Source organism: Peromyscus leucopus, chromosome 3, assembly GCF_004664715.2.
Source record: "Peromyscus leucopus breed LL Stock chromosome 3, UCI_PerLeu_2.1, whole genome shotgun sequence".
In the NCBI taxonomy this organism is placed as follows: domain Eukaryota; kingdom Metazoa; phylum Chordata; class Mammalia; order Rodentia; family Cricetidae; genus Peromyscus; species Peromyscus leucopus.
The window spans coordinates 60,738,647-60,757,320 of NC_051065.1; the positions used below are offsets into that span (position 1 = coordinate 60,738,647).

Consider the following 18,674-nt stretch of genomic DNA (forward strand, 5'->3'; position numbering starts at 1 on the left):
ACTACAGCCACAGTCTGGGTTACTTTCTAACATACCTTCTTATTTGTTTGTCTTTTAGTGTGTATGAGTGTTTGTCTGTGTGTGTGTGTGTGTGTGCACCATGTGTGTGCAGTGCTTGTGGAGACCAGGGGAGGGCATCAGATCCCGTGGAACTGGATTAGCAGATGATTGTGAGCTGCCATGTGAATGCTGGGAACGAACCTGGGTTCTCGGAAGAGTAGACAGTGCTCTTAACCACTGAGCCATCTCTCCAGCTCCACTTTCCAACATTCTCCTTCTGTATACTTGTTTTTATTATTATTCATGATTCCATAGTTACTCTTGCCTGTGTGTGGTGCAGAAGTTTAGATCCGGGCCTTCTATGTGCCGGGTGAATGCTCCGCCACTGCAATCGCTGTTTGCAGTCTTACATGGCTCCCCAGACATTTCAGAAGTTTCTTGAGTAATCATTATCTTACGGTGACGGAGGACTTGTCTCTGTCCCTTTGATCTGGTGCCTGTGATGGTGATGTGCTTCCAGAACATCAGTGCCGCTACTGTACAGCTAAGAAGCAAGATCCAGGGGAAATTCATTTGCAAAAATTGCACACCAGCTGGGCAGGGAACTGAGGCAGGAGGCTCACTGTGAGTTTGAGGCCATGCTGGATACAGAGAGTTCCAGATCAGCCAGGGTTACAGAGTAAGACCTTATAACAGACAAACAAAGTAATTACACACTAACTTTAAAAAGTTGGGTTTTCTTTTTTCAAAGTAGCCTTCAATAGCAAGGCAGTTTGCTTCCAGATAATTTTGCATTATCTTTTAATTTTTAAAACTTGTTCCTTGTATCTTAGCTCAAAATACTATGATCTGCGTACATAGGAATGCTTCATGGTTTTCTTTTGGTAAGGTTTTTTTTTTTTTTTTTTTTTTTTTTTAAATGTCTGGCAATGGCAGCAGTGGCTTTGCTGTGGCCTGAATGTCTGCCAAGGGCTGGTCTTGTGTTAAAAGCCTTCTGTATGTTTGATGTGATATTTAAACCAATTCTGAAAGTAGGCAGTAATACTTTCCATATAGAGGACAGTGCCCAGACCACAGTCATTCATCTGGTAAATGTCCGAAGGGAGTCCTGCTGCCCTGTCTCTTAGTGTACAGCGGACTCGGATACAACCCCTGTCGTGCATGTCTGTTACTAGCTGGACTCCCTTTCTTTGAGTTGAGACATTGGTGTTCATCGTGCTGGCATTAAAGATGGCACCATGCATAAGATACGGTCATTGAAAAGTTCATGCAGCCGCAGAAGATGCCAGTCTTTTTGTTTGTTGTACCCCGACCCCTTTGCGGGTAGCTAGCAGTTGGTCTTTCACACTGTCCCTGTGGATCACTGCTGGTTCTGTCACCTTAGTGAGAAGTGGGTGACATCCCGTTGCGGCACACTTGGCCACACACTCCCTTTTGTTCTTACTTTAGTCTGTCTCCTCACTGCTGCTTCTCAGAGTTTATAGTGGGAAAGGCAATTACAGAGTTCCAATGCTCTTTCAGAGTTTTGTTTGTTTGTTTGTTTTTGGTTATTTGGTTTTTGGGTTTTTCGAGACAGGGTTTCTCTGTGTAGTTTTGGTGCCTGTCCTGGATCTCATTCTGTAGACCAGGCTGGCCTCGAACTCACAGAGATCCGCCTGGCTCTGCCTCCTGAGTGCTGGGATTAAAGGTGTGTGCTACTGCTGCCCAGCAAGTTTGTTATTCTTGAGTCTGGCTTTTATTTTGGTTTGTAGCTAATGATGGAATAGAGGACCTTGCTCATTCTAGGCAGATGCTTTGCCACTGTGGTGGTTTGAATGAAAATGGCCCCCATGGCTCATAGGGAGTGGCACTGTTAGGAGGTGTGGCCTTGTTGGAAGAAGTGTGTCACTGGGGGGGGGGGGCTTTGAGGTTTCAAATGCTCAAGCCAGGGCCATTGTCACTCTCTCTGCCTGTTCCCTGCCTATCTGGATGTAGAACTCTCAGCTCCTCTCCAGCACCATGTCTGCCTGCATGCCACCACGCTTCCAGTCATGATGATAATGGACTAAGCCTGTGAACTGTAGGCCAGCCCTTTATAACAGCTGCTGTGATCATGGTTTCTCATCACAGCAATAGAAACCCAAACTAAGACAACCACTGTCTTAGGGTTACTACTGCTATGATGAAACACCATGACCAAAGCAACTTGGGGAGGAAGAGGTTTGTTCAGTGTATGCTTCCACATCACAGTTCATCTTCAAAGGAAATGGAGACGGAAACTCAAGCAGGGCAGGAACCTGGAGGCAGGAGCTGATGCAGAGGCCACGGAGGGTGCTACTTACTGGCTTGCTCCTCATAGCTTATTCTGCCTGAGTTCTTATAGAACCCCGGGTCCACCAGCCCAGGGATGGCACCACCCACAATCACTAATTAAGAAAATGCCCTACAGGCTTGCCTACAGCCCTATCTTATGGAGTCATTTTCTCAAATGAAGCTCCCTCCTCTGATGGCTCTAGCCTGTGTCAAGTTGACATAAAACTAGCCAGTACAACCACTGAGTTACATCCCCAGCCCTTGACCTGTTCTCAAACAGAAATTTTAGTTTGGTGCAGTGAAATTTAACATTAATTTCCATTCATTTAGCAGTTGGATGGCTCAAAGCTTCTCAGCTCTGTAGACTTGTAATTCACCTGTCACAGGTACCTGGCTGTCCCAACAGTGCTGAACATGCAGAGAACAGCATCTTCTCATAGAGAGGAGGGCTTGGTTCTGTTTGATTTTTCATGGCTTTCGGGGCAGAACGCAGGGCCCCTACACGCTAGGCCAGTGCTCTGCTCCGAGTTCTGTCTACAGCCTTTCTCACTCAGTGTTTCCTGTTAGTCTCTCTTTGGGGTTCACTCACTTAGAACTATTTTGTCTGTCATCTGCAGATTGCCCAGCTGTTCTTTTATTTCTGTGTTTTACATTCTGTTTTCACATTCTGATCATGTTTGATGAGGTCTCTTCCTTCCTGCCAAAAAGCATCTAGAAATCTAGTTTACATTTAACTGTTAAGAAACTAAAACTTGTCATTGGACATGGTGGTACATGCCTGAAATCCCAGGACTCAGGAGGCTGAGGCAGAAGGATCAAGGGTTTGGAAGGCCAGCCTGAGACTCTGTGAAAGAAAAGGAAAGAGACAGAAAGAAGAAAGAGGGATGGACATTTGTCAGTAATAGAAACACTCAGGCTGACCTGAGTCTTTAGTTTCATTTGTTTTGGCTTGGTTATTTTGGTTGTTTGGTTATTTTGGTTTGGTCTGGTTAGTTTGGTTGTTTGAGACCTCAGGGGTCTGGTGTATTTCAGGCTGGCCTCAAACTCACTGTATAGTTGAAGATGACATTGAACATCTAATCCTCCTGCCTCACCTTCCAGGTGCTAAGACTATAGGCATGCACCCCACCAGGTTTATATTGTGCTAGGGATTGAGTCCAGTGCGTTGTGCATACAGGGCAAGCCCTCTACCAGCATCCAGAGCCCCTTAACCTAGGATTTTTATTAGTCAAGAAGGCATCTTGTGCTAAGCAAATGGGTCATTCACTTCAGAAGAGCAGTGCCTGCCTGTGAAAGAGATTCTTAGCTACAGCCTGGCCCCATGTAGGTGGGGAGAAGTTGTATCACCTAATGGAAACCAAATCTGAGAGGGAAGATCTGCCCAGGAGACAAGTAGGAATGTTAGAATGACCAAGGGGAAGCCAGAGGGCCAACTTCTCCAGAGCTGGACACAGGACTGTGCCTCCAGGTTAGGGCAGCCTAGAGCGAGGGGGTGAAGAACAAGCCAGGACCACAATAATCCTTTTAGATCTGATTTTTGGGGTGGCCCCTGTCATGCTGGGAATGAGAGTGGCCAAGAAGGATCAGAAATATTTATTGTCTTGAAGTTCTCCAGGTCAGAAGACCCGGTAAGCTCAGCTGGGCTCCCTGCTTTGGTTCTCATTAACCCAGAATCAAGATCCTGGCCCAGAGACTCTGCCCGGGAGGACCGGGGAGGAAGGCTGCAAGCTCTCCCTGCTAGTGCCACATCCTTCATTTGGGTGTGGAACTTGGGGCTTGGCTTTCTTGCAGTTCATTAACAAAGGAGCACCCTCAGCTGTTCCTATGACAACCCCCACAGCTACAGGGAGAGGGGTGGTGCATCCCCACCTTCCCTATGGTAGCAGGAGGGGGTTCACGATCCATTTGACAGCTTTCCCCCAGACATCTCCAACATCTGCTTCCTGACCTCCTCAGGGTCCGCTCTGCCTGCCTCCTCACAGGTCAGGGGCAGCACCGTCTTTTTCTGTGTTTGTGCCATGACCCCACTTGAATGATAGGTGGCAGGTGCCTCATTTTTAAAAATTCGTTATTTGATGACTTTGTCTTTATTGTATTCACCCCTCTCCAACTCCTCCCAGATCCACACCCTCTTTCTTACTCACCCAAATTTGTATCATTTAAAAGAAAAACTCATTGAGTCCAATTTGTGCTTTTGAGCATGGTCAACCTACCAGGGACCACACCCTCACAAAGCTGATTCTCCCTTTCCCAGCAGCCATCAGTTGCCAAAAGGGGGAGAATTTCGTGCCCACCTCCCCTGCCAGTGCTTGGACTCAAGTTTGACTTGAGCTTGCAGAGGTCTTGTGCATGATGTCTCAACTGCTCTTAGTCCATGTATGCAGCTGCCCTGTCCAGAGAACACTGGCTCCTACACTCTTTTTTTTTTTTTTAATTTTTTTAAAGGTTTATTTTATTTATTTTTAAGATTTATTTATTACATCTACAGTCTGCATATATTCCTGAATGACAGAAGGCACCAGATCTCATTACAGATGGTTGTGAGCTACCATGTGGGTGCTGGGAACTGAACTCAGGACCTCTGGATGAGCTGTCAGTGCTCTTAACCTCTGAGCCATCTCTCCAGCCCGAATTTTTAAATTTTTATTTATTTGTTTGTGAGTGTTTTTTCATGTACATGCCTTTTGTCCATTGGGGTCAGAAGAGGGCATCAGATTCTCTGAACTGGAGTTATAGACAGCTTTGAGCTTCCATTGAGGTGCTGGGAATTGAACCTAGGTCTTCTGGAAGAACAGCCAATACTGTAATTGCTAAGCCACTGCTCCAGTCTCATGTTAGAATTCTTTTTTTGTTTGTTTGTTTGTTTGTTTGTTTTATTTTTCTGAGACAGGTCTCTCTATGCACTCTTGGCTGTCCAGGATCTTGCTCTGTAGACCAGGTTGGCATCACACTCACAGAGCTTCTGCTGTCTCTACCTCCTGGGTTTGGGATTAAAGGCGTGTCCCACCACAGGAGGCTTCTGTAATAGAAATCTTTTTTTTTTTTTTTTCCCATCACAGGCAATTTATTTTGTTCTATTCATTCACAGTTAATACAGAAAATACTTGGAAACATTTCCATATAATGTTTGACACAGAAATCATCAAATAGAAGTATACAATGTTGACAGGAGGCAGTACATTTATAATTTATAACCCCAAATGTATTTATAAATTAGAAATGGAAAGATCTACAAATGAAATTATGAAGGTTCACCAAAGTCATTTAATCTGTCAGTTTCTCGTTCATTTTTATGTCTTAATAATATTCTATTGTATGAATAAGCCACATTTTATTTCTCTCCAGTATTTGGCTCTTACACTCTTTCCGCCCCCCTTCCGCAATGACCCCTGGGCTTGGAGAGGGGGAATATGATATAGAGGTCCCACTTAAGGCTGAGCATTCCACCGTCTCTTATTCTCTGCACCTTCACCAGTTGTGGGTCTCTGGTAATTGCCATCTACTTGAGGAAGAAGCTTCCCTGGGGAGGGTCAAGAGGAGCTCTGATCTACGGGTGTGAAGATAAGTCACTATCAGTTTGTTAAATACTGTGTGCATTTAGAATGACGGTACGTTCTCCCCTCTGACCTGTCTAGCCACAGGTTCTTGGCCTCGGTAATGGTGTCAGGTACAACTCCTATCTTACGGAACTGGTGTTACACCTAGTCAGAAGGTGGTTGGTTACTCCCACGACATTTATCTTACTATTGTACCAGTGGGCGTGTCTGCAGGGTTCACAGTGGGTAAGATTTGTGATTGCTTACTCCTCCAGCAGCATGCATAACACCTTCCAGCTCTATGAGTGCTGACCAATGGGGCCAGAGCTTCTAGGTCAGTACCAGTTTGATGTCTCCATGTCCTATCTATGGCTCATTTCAAGTTGTGTCATCAGCTGTGGGGTCTCACCACCGAGTTCTGGAGGGTAACCATTACTGTTGGCAGTGGCCTGTAATGTTGGGGGTTCTATGGGACCTCACTGGCCAACTCCAAAAGAAGTAACCCATTTCTAGCCCTCCCTGGGTTTCTTATTAGCCTGTGGTGTCTTGTAGGGGCCTTGTTGCCCTGTTAAAGGCAACAAAACTCCACTTAAACTCTTCTAGAATTATATTTATGTATTGCAGATGTGTGCATGTCTGTGGTGCGTGCCTGCCAGTCAGAGGACAACTTGTGGGAGGAGTTTGTTTCTCTCCTTCCACTACATAGGTCCTAGGACTTGAACCCAGGTTGTCACGCCTGGTGGCAGGTACTCTTACCTGCCGAGCCATCTACCTGGCCCTGGTGCCTCATATTTGATGCCCTCAGCCCAAACAGGCAGGCAGAGTCATACTTAAGTACCCTGTTGCATGTGTTCATTGCTCTTCCTGGTTTAATTTTAGATGTTACCTAGTGGTTCCTACTGTGGAGGATGAAGACATGGCCTCTTACGCCACGCAGGTCCACTTCTCTTCCCTCCATCCTCTCAGAACAGGTATAGCACACTTTTATGGTTACATCAATGTCAGTTATTTGCCTGATTGTGTTTGTGTGTTGTTTACTGTGCTGTATTGTGCTGTTTCCTTCATTATAGAGTTTTTTCACCCTGGAAGTGGATTTTTTTCATGTTTTTTATTTGGTTAATTTTTTTTTTTTTTGTACTCCCTCTGATTCTGTCTGAACTCTCCAGTGGAGTTAAGAAACACATCTGATGTCTTTGCCTGTGGTCAAACATCCTGAGATCTGTTGCCGTCATCCTTTTTCTGGGAGCTCTCCTCTTGGGCCTTCCTCTCCCCTGCTCAGATTAGTTCCTAGGCCTGCCACACACTGTGGCTTGGAGTCTCTTTTGTCACGTTCCCACTTCCTGGGTCTTTCCTTTTTGTGGACGTTTTAGAAGACACATCTTCTGGTAGCTTCCTAGCAAATGGTAGATCCAAGAGCTTCTTTTTAAGACACTGCAGGTGTCTTTAGGATTTGCAGGGGCCTTCATGGTACCCAGCATGATTGAGTGATGACTTGATGGGCATGGAGTCCAGATGGAAACCATTTCCTCAGCATGGGTTGAGAGCATTGTTGTGTTGGGTTTTTACTGGTGCTGCTGAGAAATTGAATACCCTTCTTATTCCTAAGTCTTTGAACACAACATAGTATTTCTCCTCTGAGAGCTTTTAAAATCTATCCCAGTGGGGGCTGGAAAGATGGCTCAGCAGTTACCATGAGCTGCTCTTGCAGAGAACTCATGTTTAGTTTCCGGCACCCACATCTGGCAGCTCACAATTGCCTGTAACTCCAGCCTCGGGGCATCTAACACTCATGTACACACACCTACACACACATGTGCATAAATAAAAGTACTAATGACCTTTTGAAAATCTCTTCTAGTGTACTAGTGTACTTCATGATATATATGCTCCAGTGGGTGTTACAGTAGCTCTGGGGCCCCTCCCCTCCCCTCCCCTCCCCTCCCCTCTCCTCCCCTCCCTTCCCTTCCCCTCCCCTCCCCTCCCCTCCCCTCTCCTCCCCTCCCCTCCCTTCCCCTCCTCTCCCCTCCCCTCCCCTCTCCTCCCCTCCCCTCCCCTCCCCTCTCCTCCCCTCCCCTCCCCTCCCCAACTTTGTACCTGGGAAAATGGCCTCCTGTGATGTCCTCAATCTCGTCTTTTTCTTTTTTCTCAGAACACTTGTGTTAGCAGATGCTTGCTAGACTTAGACTCTGTTTTATTTCTTTTTCTCTATTTTCTGCCTTTTATTTTTGCTGTTGTTTCCGAGCTCCCTTTCTTCTTTCCTGCAGCACCATCATGACTTTTCTTACTGTCGACATTAACTCTTTTTCTTGAAGCCCCGCCTCCCCCCCCCCTTTTTTTTCGAGATAGGGTTTCTCTGTGTAGTTTTAGTGCCTGTCCTAGAGCTCACTCTGTAAACCAGGCTGGCCTCGAACTCACAGAGATCTGCCTGGCTCTGCCTCCTGAGTGCTGGGATTAAAGGCGTGAGCCACCACCACCACCACCACCACCACCACCACCACCACCACCACGCAAAGTCCTTTATTTTTAAAAATATTAATTTGGGGGCTGAAGAGAGGGCTCAGGGTTGAGAACACTGGCTGCTCTTCCAGAGGACATGGGTTTGATTCCCAGCATCCACATGGTGGCTCACACTTCTCTAACTCCAGTCCTACGGCCTCTGAGGACACCAGATACACACACAGTGCATGGACATACATGCAGACCAAACAACCGTACATAAAAATGAATACACTTTCTAAAAGATTGTTTTTATTGATGTGTGTGTTTGTGAGTGTCTGCCATGTGTGTGGCGGTGCCCACAGAGATCAGAAGAGAGTCAAGTGTCCTGGAGCTGGACTTAGGGGCAGTTGTGAGCCACCAGTGTGGGTGCTGGAAAATGAACTTGGTCCTCTGGAAGATCAGGGAGCTGAGCCCTGTCATAACCCCTCAGTGTTAATTCTTGGTTCCTGTCTTAAGGTCCCATGCTGCTCCCTGCAGTCTCCTGGGTCTAGTACTTCCCCTGCTTGTTGTTAATCTCTCGTTTTCACATAGGAAGCTTTTCTTAAACTATTATTTTCTAACTTCATTCCTATTTAAAAACAAAACCTTGCTAGGTGTGGTGGCGCACGCCTTTAATCTGAGTACTTGAGAGGCAGAGGCAGGTGGGTCTCTGTGAGTTTGGGGCCAGCCTGGTCTACAGAGTGAATTCTAGGACAACCAGGGCTACATGGAGAGACCCTGCCTCAAAAAAAACCCTAATAATAATAATAGTTAGTAATAATAAATAAATAAAGCTTTAAAAGCCAACAGGAAGCTCTGTGCAGTCATTTAAGGGTAGGTGACACTGTGAGGATCAGCTATAATTTGAGTGTGTCCTAGAAGAGACTACAAAAGCTATTATTTGTTGGCATTTGGAAGGCAAGGGAGGACACTTCCAGTTCTCTCTCACACAGACACACACACGCACATGCACACGCACACACACACGCACACACAGCACACATGCACGCACACACGCACATGCACACGCACACGCACATGCACACACAGCACACATGCACGCACACACACATGCACACATCCACCCTTTCTGTCGCTGATATAGAAGGCACAGGCAGCAGCCGGGTGCTTAGCATCCAGCAGTGTACCCCTGAGCCTGTGAACTGAAACCCGTTTGTTTTAAACACCACTCTCCTTCCCTTTTCCGTGTCCTGGGTCTGGAGTGTCTTGGAAGAGTTTCTCATGTGCTCACCTCTGTTCTCCTTCTCCTGCCTTGGTGCTGTTTCCTAGTTTCCCTGGAGAGCTGCAAGGGCCTCCTAGGTCTCTGAACAACAGGTTGTTCCTGTCTTGGCTCTGTTCATTCCGTACCCACTGATGACTCCCGACACCCCACCCCTGTCCTGCCACCAGAGCCTACATCTGAATCTGTCTGTGCTGCAGACCACCAGCCTCCCCTGTGGTATAGGCTGCGCATCTTCTGTGTCCTGTGTGCAGCACAGTGTTTCTCTGGCCTGCACATCTTCTGTCTCCTGTGTGTGTGCAGCACAGTGTTTCTCTGGGCTGGTGCTTCTGGTTATTCCTTCACTCTTCTTCTTCTTCTTCTTCTTCTTCTTCTTCTTCTTCTTCTTCTTCTTCTTCTCCTCCTCCTCCTCCTCCTCCTCCTCCTCCTTCACTCTTCTTCTTCTCCTCCTTCACTCTTCTTCTTCTTCTTCTTCTTCTTCTTCTTCTTCTTCTTCTTCTTCTTCTTCTTCTTCTTCTTCTTCTTCTTCTTCTTCTTTTTGGTTTTTCGAGACAGGGTTTCTCTATGTAGCTTTGCACCTTTCCTGGGACTCACTTGGTAGCCCAGGCTGGCCTCGAACTCACAGAGATCCGCCTGCCTCTGCCTCCCGAGTGCTGGAATTAAAGGCGTGCGCCACCACCGCCCGGCTCCTTCACTCTTCTTTTAAAGCCATTTCAAGAAGGACAGCTGTTCAGTCTACCATACTGTAGTCATTTACATCTCCTTCGTTTTTATTAAGAGTAGACATGTGGATACACGGATATCCATGTCATACATGTGAATATCCAAGTGGTCCAGAGGATAAACATCCTTCAGTTCCTCCCAGAAGCACTCAAGCTTCTAGCTACTTCTATGTGTTTTAAACATTGTGTGTGTGTGTGTGTGTGTGTGTGTGTGTGTGTGTGTGAGAGAGAGAGAGAGAGAGAGAGAGAGAGAGAGAGAGAGAGAGAGAGAGAGAGAGAAAGAGAGAATATATAAATGCCATGGCATAGATGTACAGGTCAGCAGACAACTTGTGGGAGTAATTTCTTTCCTATCATCAGGCTTAGTGGCAAGCATCGTTACCCACTGAGCCACCTTTCTGACCCTTTATTGCACACCTTTACTGACATACAAAAGCACGAAGGGAGATAGTAGAGGAGTTTACATTAAATAAGGAAGCAGTTTTTTGCATACCCTGAGCTAAGAGTAGTGTGTAACTCTCCTGATCCTCTTCCAGGGCCCATTGCAGATGGTAGATGTCTTTAAAGTTCTTCACTCAGATATGTGCAGCTAACTAGTCACCTGCACAAAGGCCCGCTGAGGTTAGTGGGGTGGGGCTCAAGCACAGGCTGCTGATGGCAACTTCAGCCTCTTGCATGGGCGTTGCACTGCATGCTGCGTCTTTCTCCTTCTGTTTTATTCTGTCTCTTTTCCCCGCTTCCCTTCTGGACGCATCTTGCTGGCTCTTGGTTCTCATGGCTGGCCGTGGAAGTCATCCATCCTGGCTAAGAATTAAGTCTTTCCCGGCCGCTACTTAGGCATTCAAGTGAGTATGTTCTAGGTCTGTCCCACGACCTGGTCCTTACCCAGGACAGAACTCAGTCATCTCTGCATATTGCAGGGCCAGGTCTAGCTTGTGGTGGCCTATGTGCTCTGCCAGCCCAGTGATATTATGAATCTTCAATTCTGCATCAGAGCCACCTGCTGCCAAGCCAGACTTGATCACAAGACTGAAACGGAGAGCCGCACCCTGGATCAAGGACCCTAATGGGCTAAAGCCAGGGAGAAGTCGATTCCTAGGTGAGTCTAGCCCCATCAAGTTCTAAAAGGCACAAGTCTGGACACATGTAGCGGTGGGAAGCCACACAACATGAGTTTAGCCGTGCTTATCCTGCACTGATTATGTTACTAGGCCACAGGTAGGCAGAGATGAATAAGGAACTAGACCTACCTGAGACTGTAGAACAGTCTCAGCCGCCGGGGCCGCATAGAAGAAATAAGGTCCTCTGACAAGCAGAAGTGCTGATAGCTGTGGCCGAGCTGGGGGGAGGTAAATGAGAGACACTGGGCAGAGCAGTGGGCGGGGCCTGATTCTGAGGGTTTCCTCTCCTCTCCTCCTGGGGAGCAGTGGTGGCTCTATGGCCTGTGAGAACTATGTGTTTTACACTCCCCATCCATAACTCACGGGCCAGTAGCCACTCTGTGGATCTTAACCTCCTTCTGAGACTCATGAGGAGATGAAGGCGCTTGGATTTAACCTCACTTGTTTAATCTTCATGAGAAGATTAAAGTTGCCTGTTTATCTAATAATGTCTGTGGCCAAGGGTGGCTGATTAAGCTCATCAGCATCGCCTGTCTCATAGTCCTGGGGTATTGGGTGAGTAGATGTGGAGCCAACAGAAGAACAAACAACCTGTCAGAGAACCAGGGCGGCCTTCACTAGTAACGCTGGGAAGGGCACGTAGTGGCTGGCATTGGCTGGGAAGGGGCATGTGCGGCTTCTCTGCTTCAGGGTCTTACTCGGTGCAGGTGTCTTAGCTGGTAGACTGCAGAGCTCGGAACAGCAAAACCAAGCATAATTTCATCATGTCTTTGAAGGGAAGGAGAAGACGGTGGCAGTGAGAGAAGCCAGCATCCAAACCCAGGCCTCAGCTGCAGCGTCCTTCTCACTGCCAGCCTCCGTGGAGACGTGTGCCTCTCACTGTCCTCCCAGCATGTGTGAAGGAGAAGTGGATGGACCTCAGAAGGTCAAGAGGACATACAGGCCCCGTTCCATTCAGAGGTCCTGGTTTGGGCAGTTCCCCTGGTTAGTAATGGACTCCAAGGAGACCAAGCTGTTCTGCTCTGTTTGCAGAGAAAGACCAACTCTCCACGACAAGTCATCCCGCTTAGTCCAGGGTTACACTGGGCCTTTTAAGGTGGAGACTTTAAAATACCATGAAGTCAGTAAGGCACACAAACTGTGTGTCAACACCGTGGAGATCAGAGGTGACAGCCCTCAGCCCACCCTCACTCCAGAGATCTCCAGCGACCTCATGGCCAACATGGAGCACTTCTTCAATGCAGCCTACTCCATTGCCTACCACTCTAGGCCTCTGAATGACTTCGAGAAGGTCTTGCAGCAACTCCAGAACACTGGCACCACGCTATTAGGCAAGTACCGGAATCGCACTGCGTGCACCCAGTTCATCAAGTATATCTCCGAGACGCTGAAGAAGGAGATCCTAAGAGACATTCAGAACTCCCCGTGTGTGAGCCTGCTGCTGGACAGCTGCACAGACTCCTCCAACCAGGCCTGCGTGGGGATATACATGCGCTACTTGAAGCAGATGGAGGTGAAGGAATCGTACATCACCCTGGCCCCTCTCTCCAGTGAGACGGTAGATGGGTACTTTGAGACCATCGTTGCTGCCCTGGATGAGCTGGATATCCCTTTCCGGAAGCCTGGCTGGGTGGTGGGTCTGGGGACTGACGGGTCTGCCATGCTGAGCTGCAAGGGAGGCCTCGTGGAAAAGTTCCGGGAGATCATCCCTCAGCTCCTGCCTGTGCACAGTGTGGCCCACCAGCTGCATGTGGCTGTGATGGACGCGTGTGGGAGCATTGAGCTGGTGAGGAAGTGCGATCGGCACATCCGGACCGTCTTCAAGTTTTATCAGTCCTCGAATAAGAGGCTCAGTGAGCTGCAGGGCGGTGCAGCTCTCCTGGAGCAAGAGATCATCCGTCTGAAGGACTTGAACGCCGTCAGGTGGGTGGCCAGCAAAAGGCGCACTCTGAACGCGCTCATCGTGAGCTGGCCTGCCCTGGCTAGGCACCTTCAGAGTGTGGTGGAGGCTGGGGGCCAGATTGGTCAGAGAGCCAGGGGCATGCTGAAGCTGATGAAGGGCTTCCATTTCATCAAGTTCTGTCACTTCCTTTTGGATTTCCTGAGCATCTACAGGCCTCTGTCGGAGGTGTGCCAGAAGGAGCTTGTGCTGGTCACGGAAGTGAATTCTACCCTGGGGCACGCCTACGTGGCACTGGAGAGTCTCCGCCAGCAGGCGGGGCCTAAGGAAGAGGAGTTCAATGCCAGTTTCCAGGACGGGCAGCTCCATGGCATCTTCCTGGACAGAGTGGAGAATGCGGAGCAGTGGTTCCAGGCAGACAGGGAGAGAACGATCCTGACTGGGGCCGAGTACCTCCGGCAGAGGTTCGATGCAGACCGCCCCACTCAGCTCAAGAGCATGGAGGTGTTAGACACCATGGCCTGGCCTAGCGGGGTTGAACTGGCCCGCTTTGGGAACAGGGACATGCTCAGCCTGGCCAGGTCCTTTGAGCTTTCCCTCCCCGTGGGGTACAGCGAGGAAGCGCTGCTGGAGGAGTGGCTGAGCTTGAAAGCAGCGAACCAGAACCTTCCATTCTCGATGCTGTGCAAGAACGCCCTGACTCAGCACTGCCGACTCCCTCTGCTGAGCAAGCTCCTGGCCGCGGTGGTCAGTGTGCCCCTCTCCACTTCCTGCTGTGGACGGGGATTCAAGGCCATGCACAGGATCAGGACTGATGAGAGGACCAAGCTCTCCAATGAGGTGCTCAACACACTCATGATAACAGCCCTGAATGGCGTGGCCGTCACGGAGTATGACCCCCAGCCAGCCATCCAGCACTGGTACCTGACCTCTTCAGGACGGCGCTTCAGCCACATCGATGCCTGTGCCCAGGTGCCTGCCCGCTCCCACACCAGTAAGTACCCAAAACCGTTAGAATGGGAGCCAAAGAGGAGCCCCTAATGTTCCCAGTCCCACACTGAGCCAGAGTCTGAGCAAGTCAGCCCACAAAGGAGGGACCTATGGAGCGCTGCAGGGAGGAGCTGGAGACAGGAGAGCTATCCTGGAGGAGCAGTGACCCGGCTAGAGAGCCCTGGTGCTCCAGATCCTGACGGCAGGCGTACTGCCGCGTGCAGTCTGTGGGGTCACCTGCCCCGGCTGTAGGTCTCGCCCCTCTGTGAGCCAGGGTCCTGGTGCTGGGGTGAGTGAGCAGACAGCAGTCTGGCCACTCGAGCATCGTGGCGCTGAGATGAAGCCCACTGCTGGAAATTAAAGACATCCGGCAGCGGCGGTATCATGTTCTAAGCTATGTTGGTTTGACTTGGGTCTGGCAGTGGGGTTCAGGAGAGAAGACAGCAGGGGGGGTCAGGGTGGCTGTGGAGGAAGTGGGGAGGTATCCCATCTGGGCTGTGGGAATCCCTGGAGCAGGGGAGCCTGAAAACAGATGGGGAGCCTCGGTTAGCCACCAGCCAGAGGGTGGGGTTGTAGTCTATCATAAAGCAAAGTACTGGGAGCCGAATGGGAACACCCCTGTCCTCCAGTCCTGGAGACCCTCCACCAGTGAGGGTCCTCCACACTGATGCTCAGCAGGGGCAGAGAGCGCGTGTCTCTCGCCGCTTTTCCAGCCGCTCACCTTCTACTGTTCCCACAGCTATTTTTTACTGCTGAGCCTGTGGTCATTGGCAGTGGACTTGAATATCAGGGGTGACAGAGACTTGGTGGGAAGACTGATGGCCCGGGCACCCCAAATGGACAGGAAGTAGGAGGTGTGTCTCCTTCCACGTGATAGCAAAGAGTGATCTCATTGAGTCTGTCCCCTGCACCAGTGTAAGGAAGAAAAGCTGTCCTCTCGATGGGATTAGTGAAACTGGTACCCACAAGGAAGCAAATGGGGACACTAGCAAGCTGTGTGTGATGTTGTCACCCCCCAGCAGGCCTTGTGAACATTCAGGGCCCGGTAACTCCTTGCAGTGGGTCCCAATGCACTGGGTGGGACCATTAGTTCCCCTTTGGAACACCAGTATCTGCATCTCAGTTGTGACAACCAAAAGGACCTCTAGACATTTGTAGATGTCCCCTGAGGACAAAGCCCCAACCCAATCCTTTGCCCTGAGAGGAAAAAGAACAAGCAGAACAGGCAGGTGAGTGGTGTGGGGTGCAGTGCTGGCCTGTCCGGTCTGTACTGGATGTCGCCGTTACCACACTTAGACATAGGGGAGGGAAGGCACCCCCCCATTGCTCGGTGTCATTATCATTGTCTCCTCCACAGATACAGGACTCAGGAAGGAGGGGATGGAAGCTCTCTGTAAGGAGGAATCCATGGTCCAGAAGACATCCATCACATCTTCTGGGGAGCCATGAGGTTCAGAAAGATCACATGGTGAAGGTTCCTGGGCCCTATACCTTCTCAAAGGCCCTATGGTTCTGAAGAGTGGCTTAGACCGGGCTCTGGGGCACCCTGGATCGTGGAGAGAGGCTCTCTGAAGATTCTAGGCTGTCCTGGTAGGATACCCCATGGGCCCAGGATGTGGGCATGACAAAGGGTTGAAGCAAGCATCCCCAAGGGACAAGGTCCTCAAGGCACAGCAGTGCCTCCCAGTGCCAAAGCATACCAGAGAGGCACTTCCCTCAGGCCTGTTCTTCCCAAAGAGAGAATCCTGCCATGAGAGTTCATCCCACACAGGATGGTGGCAAAGGACTTTCCTGAAGCAGGTGAATACCCCAGCCCTCTGCATCCATGGCACAAATAGGAGGTGGCCTCTGAGGAAGACCACTTCGGTGGTGGAAATGACCATGGTCAGAGACCTTGGCCTGCTGCAGAAGCCCCCAGGATTGGCCGCTCTGGACCACTGCAGAAGCTCATGCAGCAGAATCAAGGAGAAGCTTCCCCTCAAGGCCCGCCTTTAACACAAAACAGACCAGCATCCTTTGCACAGCGCTCCTGAGGATGGTGCTGTCACCTCAGCTCCTACACAGTGAGACATGCTTCCTCTGAAGGGAGCCTGGTGTTCCCTCCCCACCCCTGAACCCCGGGCTTGGCTGCTGTGGAAGTTTCCTGAGGAGTGCAGGAGAGGTGGGACCTGGGAGGTGTGGGATCCTGGCTGGCTCTTGGGCAGACAGTGTGCCTAGGGTCGGTCCCTTCTTCTTCTGTGCCTCAGTTTCACTCCTCATGTGGTGTTTGCCACAGAGAACCCAAGTGCCTGTTGGCTCCCTGTAGCTATGGCAGGAATGGGAGCCTCAAACCCTGGCGAGAGGGGCCTGTCTAGAGCACCCAGCTGCTCCTACCCTGCCGTGTCCTTAGCGGTAACGGCATCAGCTTTGCCCCTAGGGTCCTAATGGAGGCGGAAGTGCTGTCCACAGGACAGGTGCACCCGTCCCTCTGCAGAACGCACCGGGGCTTGTCAAACGTGCCCCATCCTGGACGAGAAGAACCTTGCTCCCCAACCCAGCTCAGTAGCTGCAGTTTCTCACAAGCTTGCTTCCCCAGGACCTTCGTGGGTGTTCTCTGGCTTAAAAGCCACTTCCCCTCTCATAGAAGGGCCGCCAGTAAAACTGCCTTGGGGCCCTCTCACATTCCGCTTCTACTGTGAAGCCCAGGGCAGACTGGCCTTGCAGGCTCAGTGGTTGTCTGTTTGGTTAGGATGATCTGTCTAGGTTCTGCCTTTAGCTCCAGGTTGGAGAAGTGTCCAGTGGAAGAGCTCCTGCTCCTTTGGAGTGGGCAGGAGCCTTGCTTGCTGTCCGTCTGCTCCCGGCTCTGTGTCATGAGCACAGAGCCCCTGACCATGCCACCGCCCACCCCTTCCAGCAGGAGCTGAACACCCCAGCAATGCTGCACCCAGGTGCCTCAGCACTGTGCAGACCCCGTGGCTCTCAGCCTCAGCACTTAGCTGGGTGTGCAGTGTACGGTTTTCCCACTCAAGAAGATCTCCATCCAGCCTGGGGGCCTGGGGAAAGGGGCGGACAGGCCTTTGGCTCCAGGTCTAGGAGATGGCCCAGGCCAAGTCTTTTGAGAGTCCAGGATTTGCCAGGTCAGGGTTGAGGTATAGGTCTCCATCCACATGGCTCACCTTTTCCCTCATCTTTCCTTTAAAAGTCCCCTCAGCACAGGGCAGTGGTGGCACACACCTTTAATTCCAGCACTTGGGAGGCAGAGGTAGGCAGATCTCAGTGGTTTCGAGGCCAGCTTGGTCTACAAAGCAAGTTCCAGGAATAGCCAGAACTGTTACACAGAGAAACCCTATCTCAAACAAACAAACAAACAAACCCCTCATCAAGACACCAGTCCTGCGAGTCATGTCGGCATGGTTTCTGGAATGAGGTTTGGGGAGCTGAGGTGGCCACCGGGTGGAGCGGCCCCCTGTCCTCTTCACACCAGCACCCTGAGGTCACCTCCTGGTGTTTTCTTCAGATAGAAAAGGGGGCTCCTTGGAGCAGATTGTTTCTAGGCTAAGTCTCCCCAGAAGCACTGGGTGGCCGTCACGCATAGAGCAGGCTATTACCCTAAGTGTTTGCCTTACTCAAGGTTTTGACCAGACAAGGTAACCCCAGTGCCCCTTTGCCAGCTCAAGGCAAAGAAGCGATATCCTCGCATAGTCCTCAAGGTGGACGTGCTCACCTGCAGCCTTGGTGCTCAGGCTGGTCCTGTGTTGCTCTTAGGGATGAGCTGCCTTTCCCTGGGAGCATCCTGGTTTTGCCTCAGGGGAAAACAAGTCAAAGGGCATGGTGAGGAAGAGGAGGCACTGCCCCTTCGGCCTGAGCCCTGGCCTCCACCTCCTCTCTTGCCTTTTCACATGCTTGGCCCCCCAGCCCACCCCAGCTGTCTGTCTGTCTCTATGTAGATGAGGCTGGCCTTGAACTCATAGAGATCTGTGCCTCTGGCCCCTGCCTGTTCTCTGGACAGCATCTCCTGTTTCCTGGCACTCCCCTCCCCTCCCCTGATAGCTGGTGCCCACTGGGACTGCTCTTCCAAGTAGCCAGCATTGTACTCAGCACTCCCATAGAGACTCGGGAGTAAGGAAACTCAGCCCCTGGCCGGCTGAACACAGTAGAGTGCAGCCACCTCCAGACCTTGGACCACAAAGGGCAAGTCCCTAGAGTGCTGAGTGTGGTCAGGACTGCGGCGGTCACAGGTTCCCTCAGACTGGCATCTGTGTAGCCAGGAACAAGGATGACCGGTCTGGGATGCTCTGGGCTCCTGCTTTCAAGGATGTGCAAATTAGGTTTAAAAACCGTGTTCAAGTCTTAACTTTTGTTATCTGAATAAAGCAGACTTTGACTTTTTTGCTGTCTTTGTATTTCCTTCCTCTG

General features: G+C 50.3%; 1 protein-coding gene across 1 annotated transcript in view; it reads left to right on the plus strand.

Moving 5' to 3' along the window:
• The window catches only part of Znf862 (zinc finger protein 862), a 29,131-nt gene extending 11,589 nt beyond the window's left edge, over window positions 1-17,542 (plus strand). The window contains exons 6-8 of the mRNA XM_028879623.2: window positions 11,263-11,367; window positions 12,166-14,283; window positions 15,637-17,542. Coding sequence (XP_028735456.2) covers window positions 11,263-11,367; window positions 12,166-14,283; window positions 15,637-15,728 — 2,315 coding nt within the window. The 3' untranslated portion in view covers window positions 15,729-17,542. The remainder of the gene's footprint in view (window positions 1-11,262; window positions 11,368-12,165; window positions 14,284-15,636) is intronic.
• The last annotated feature ends 1,132 nt before the right edge of the window (window positions 17,543-18,674 follow it).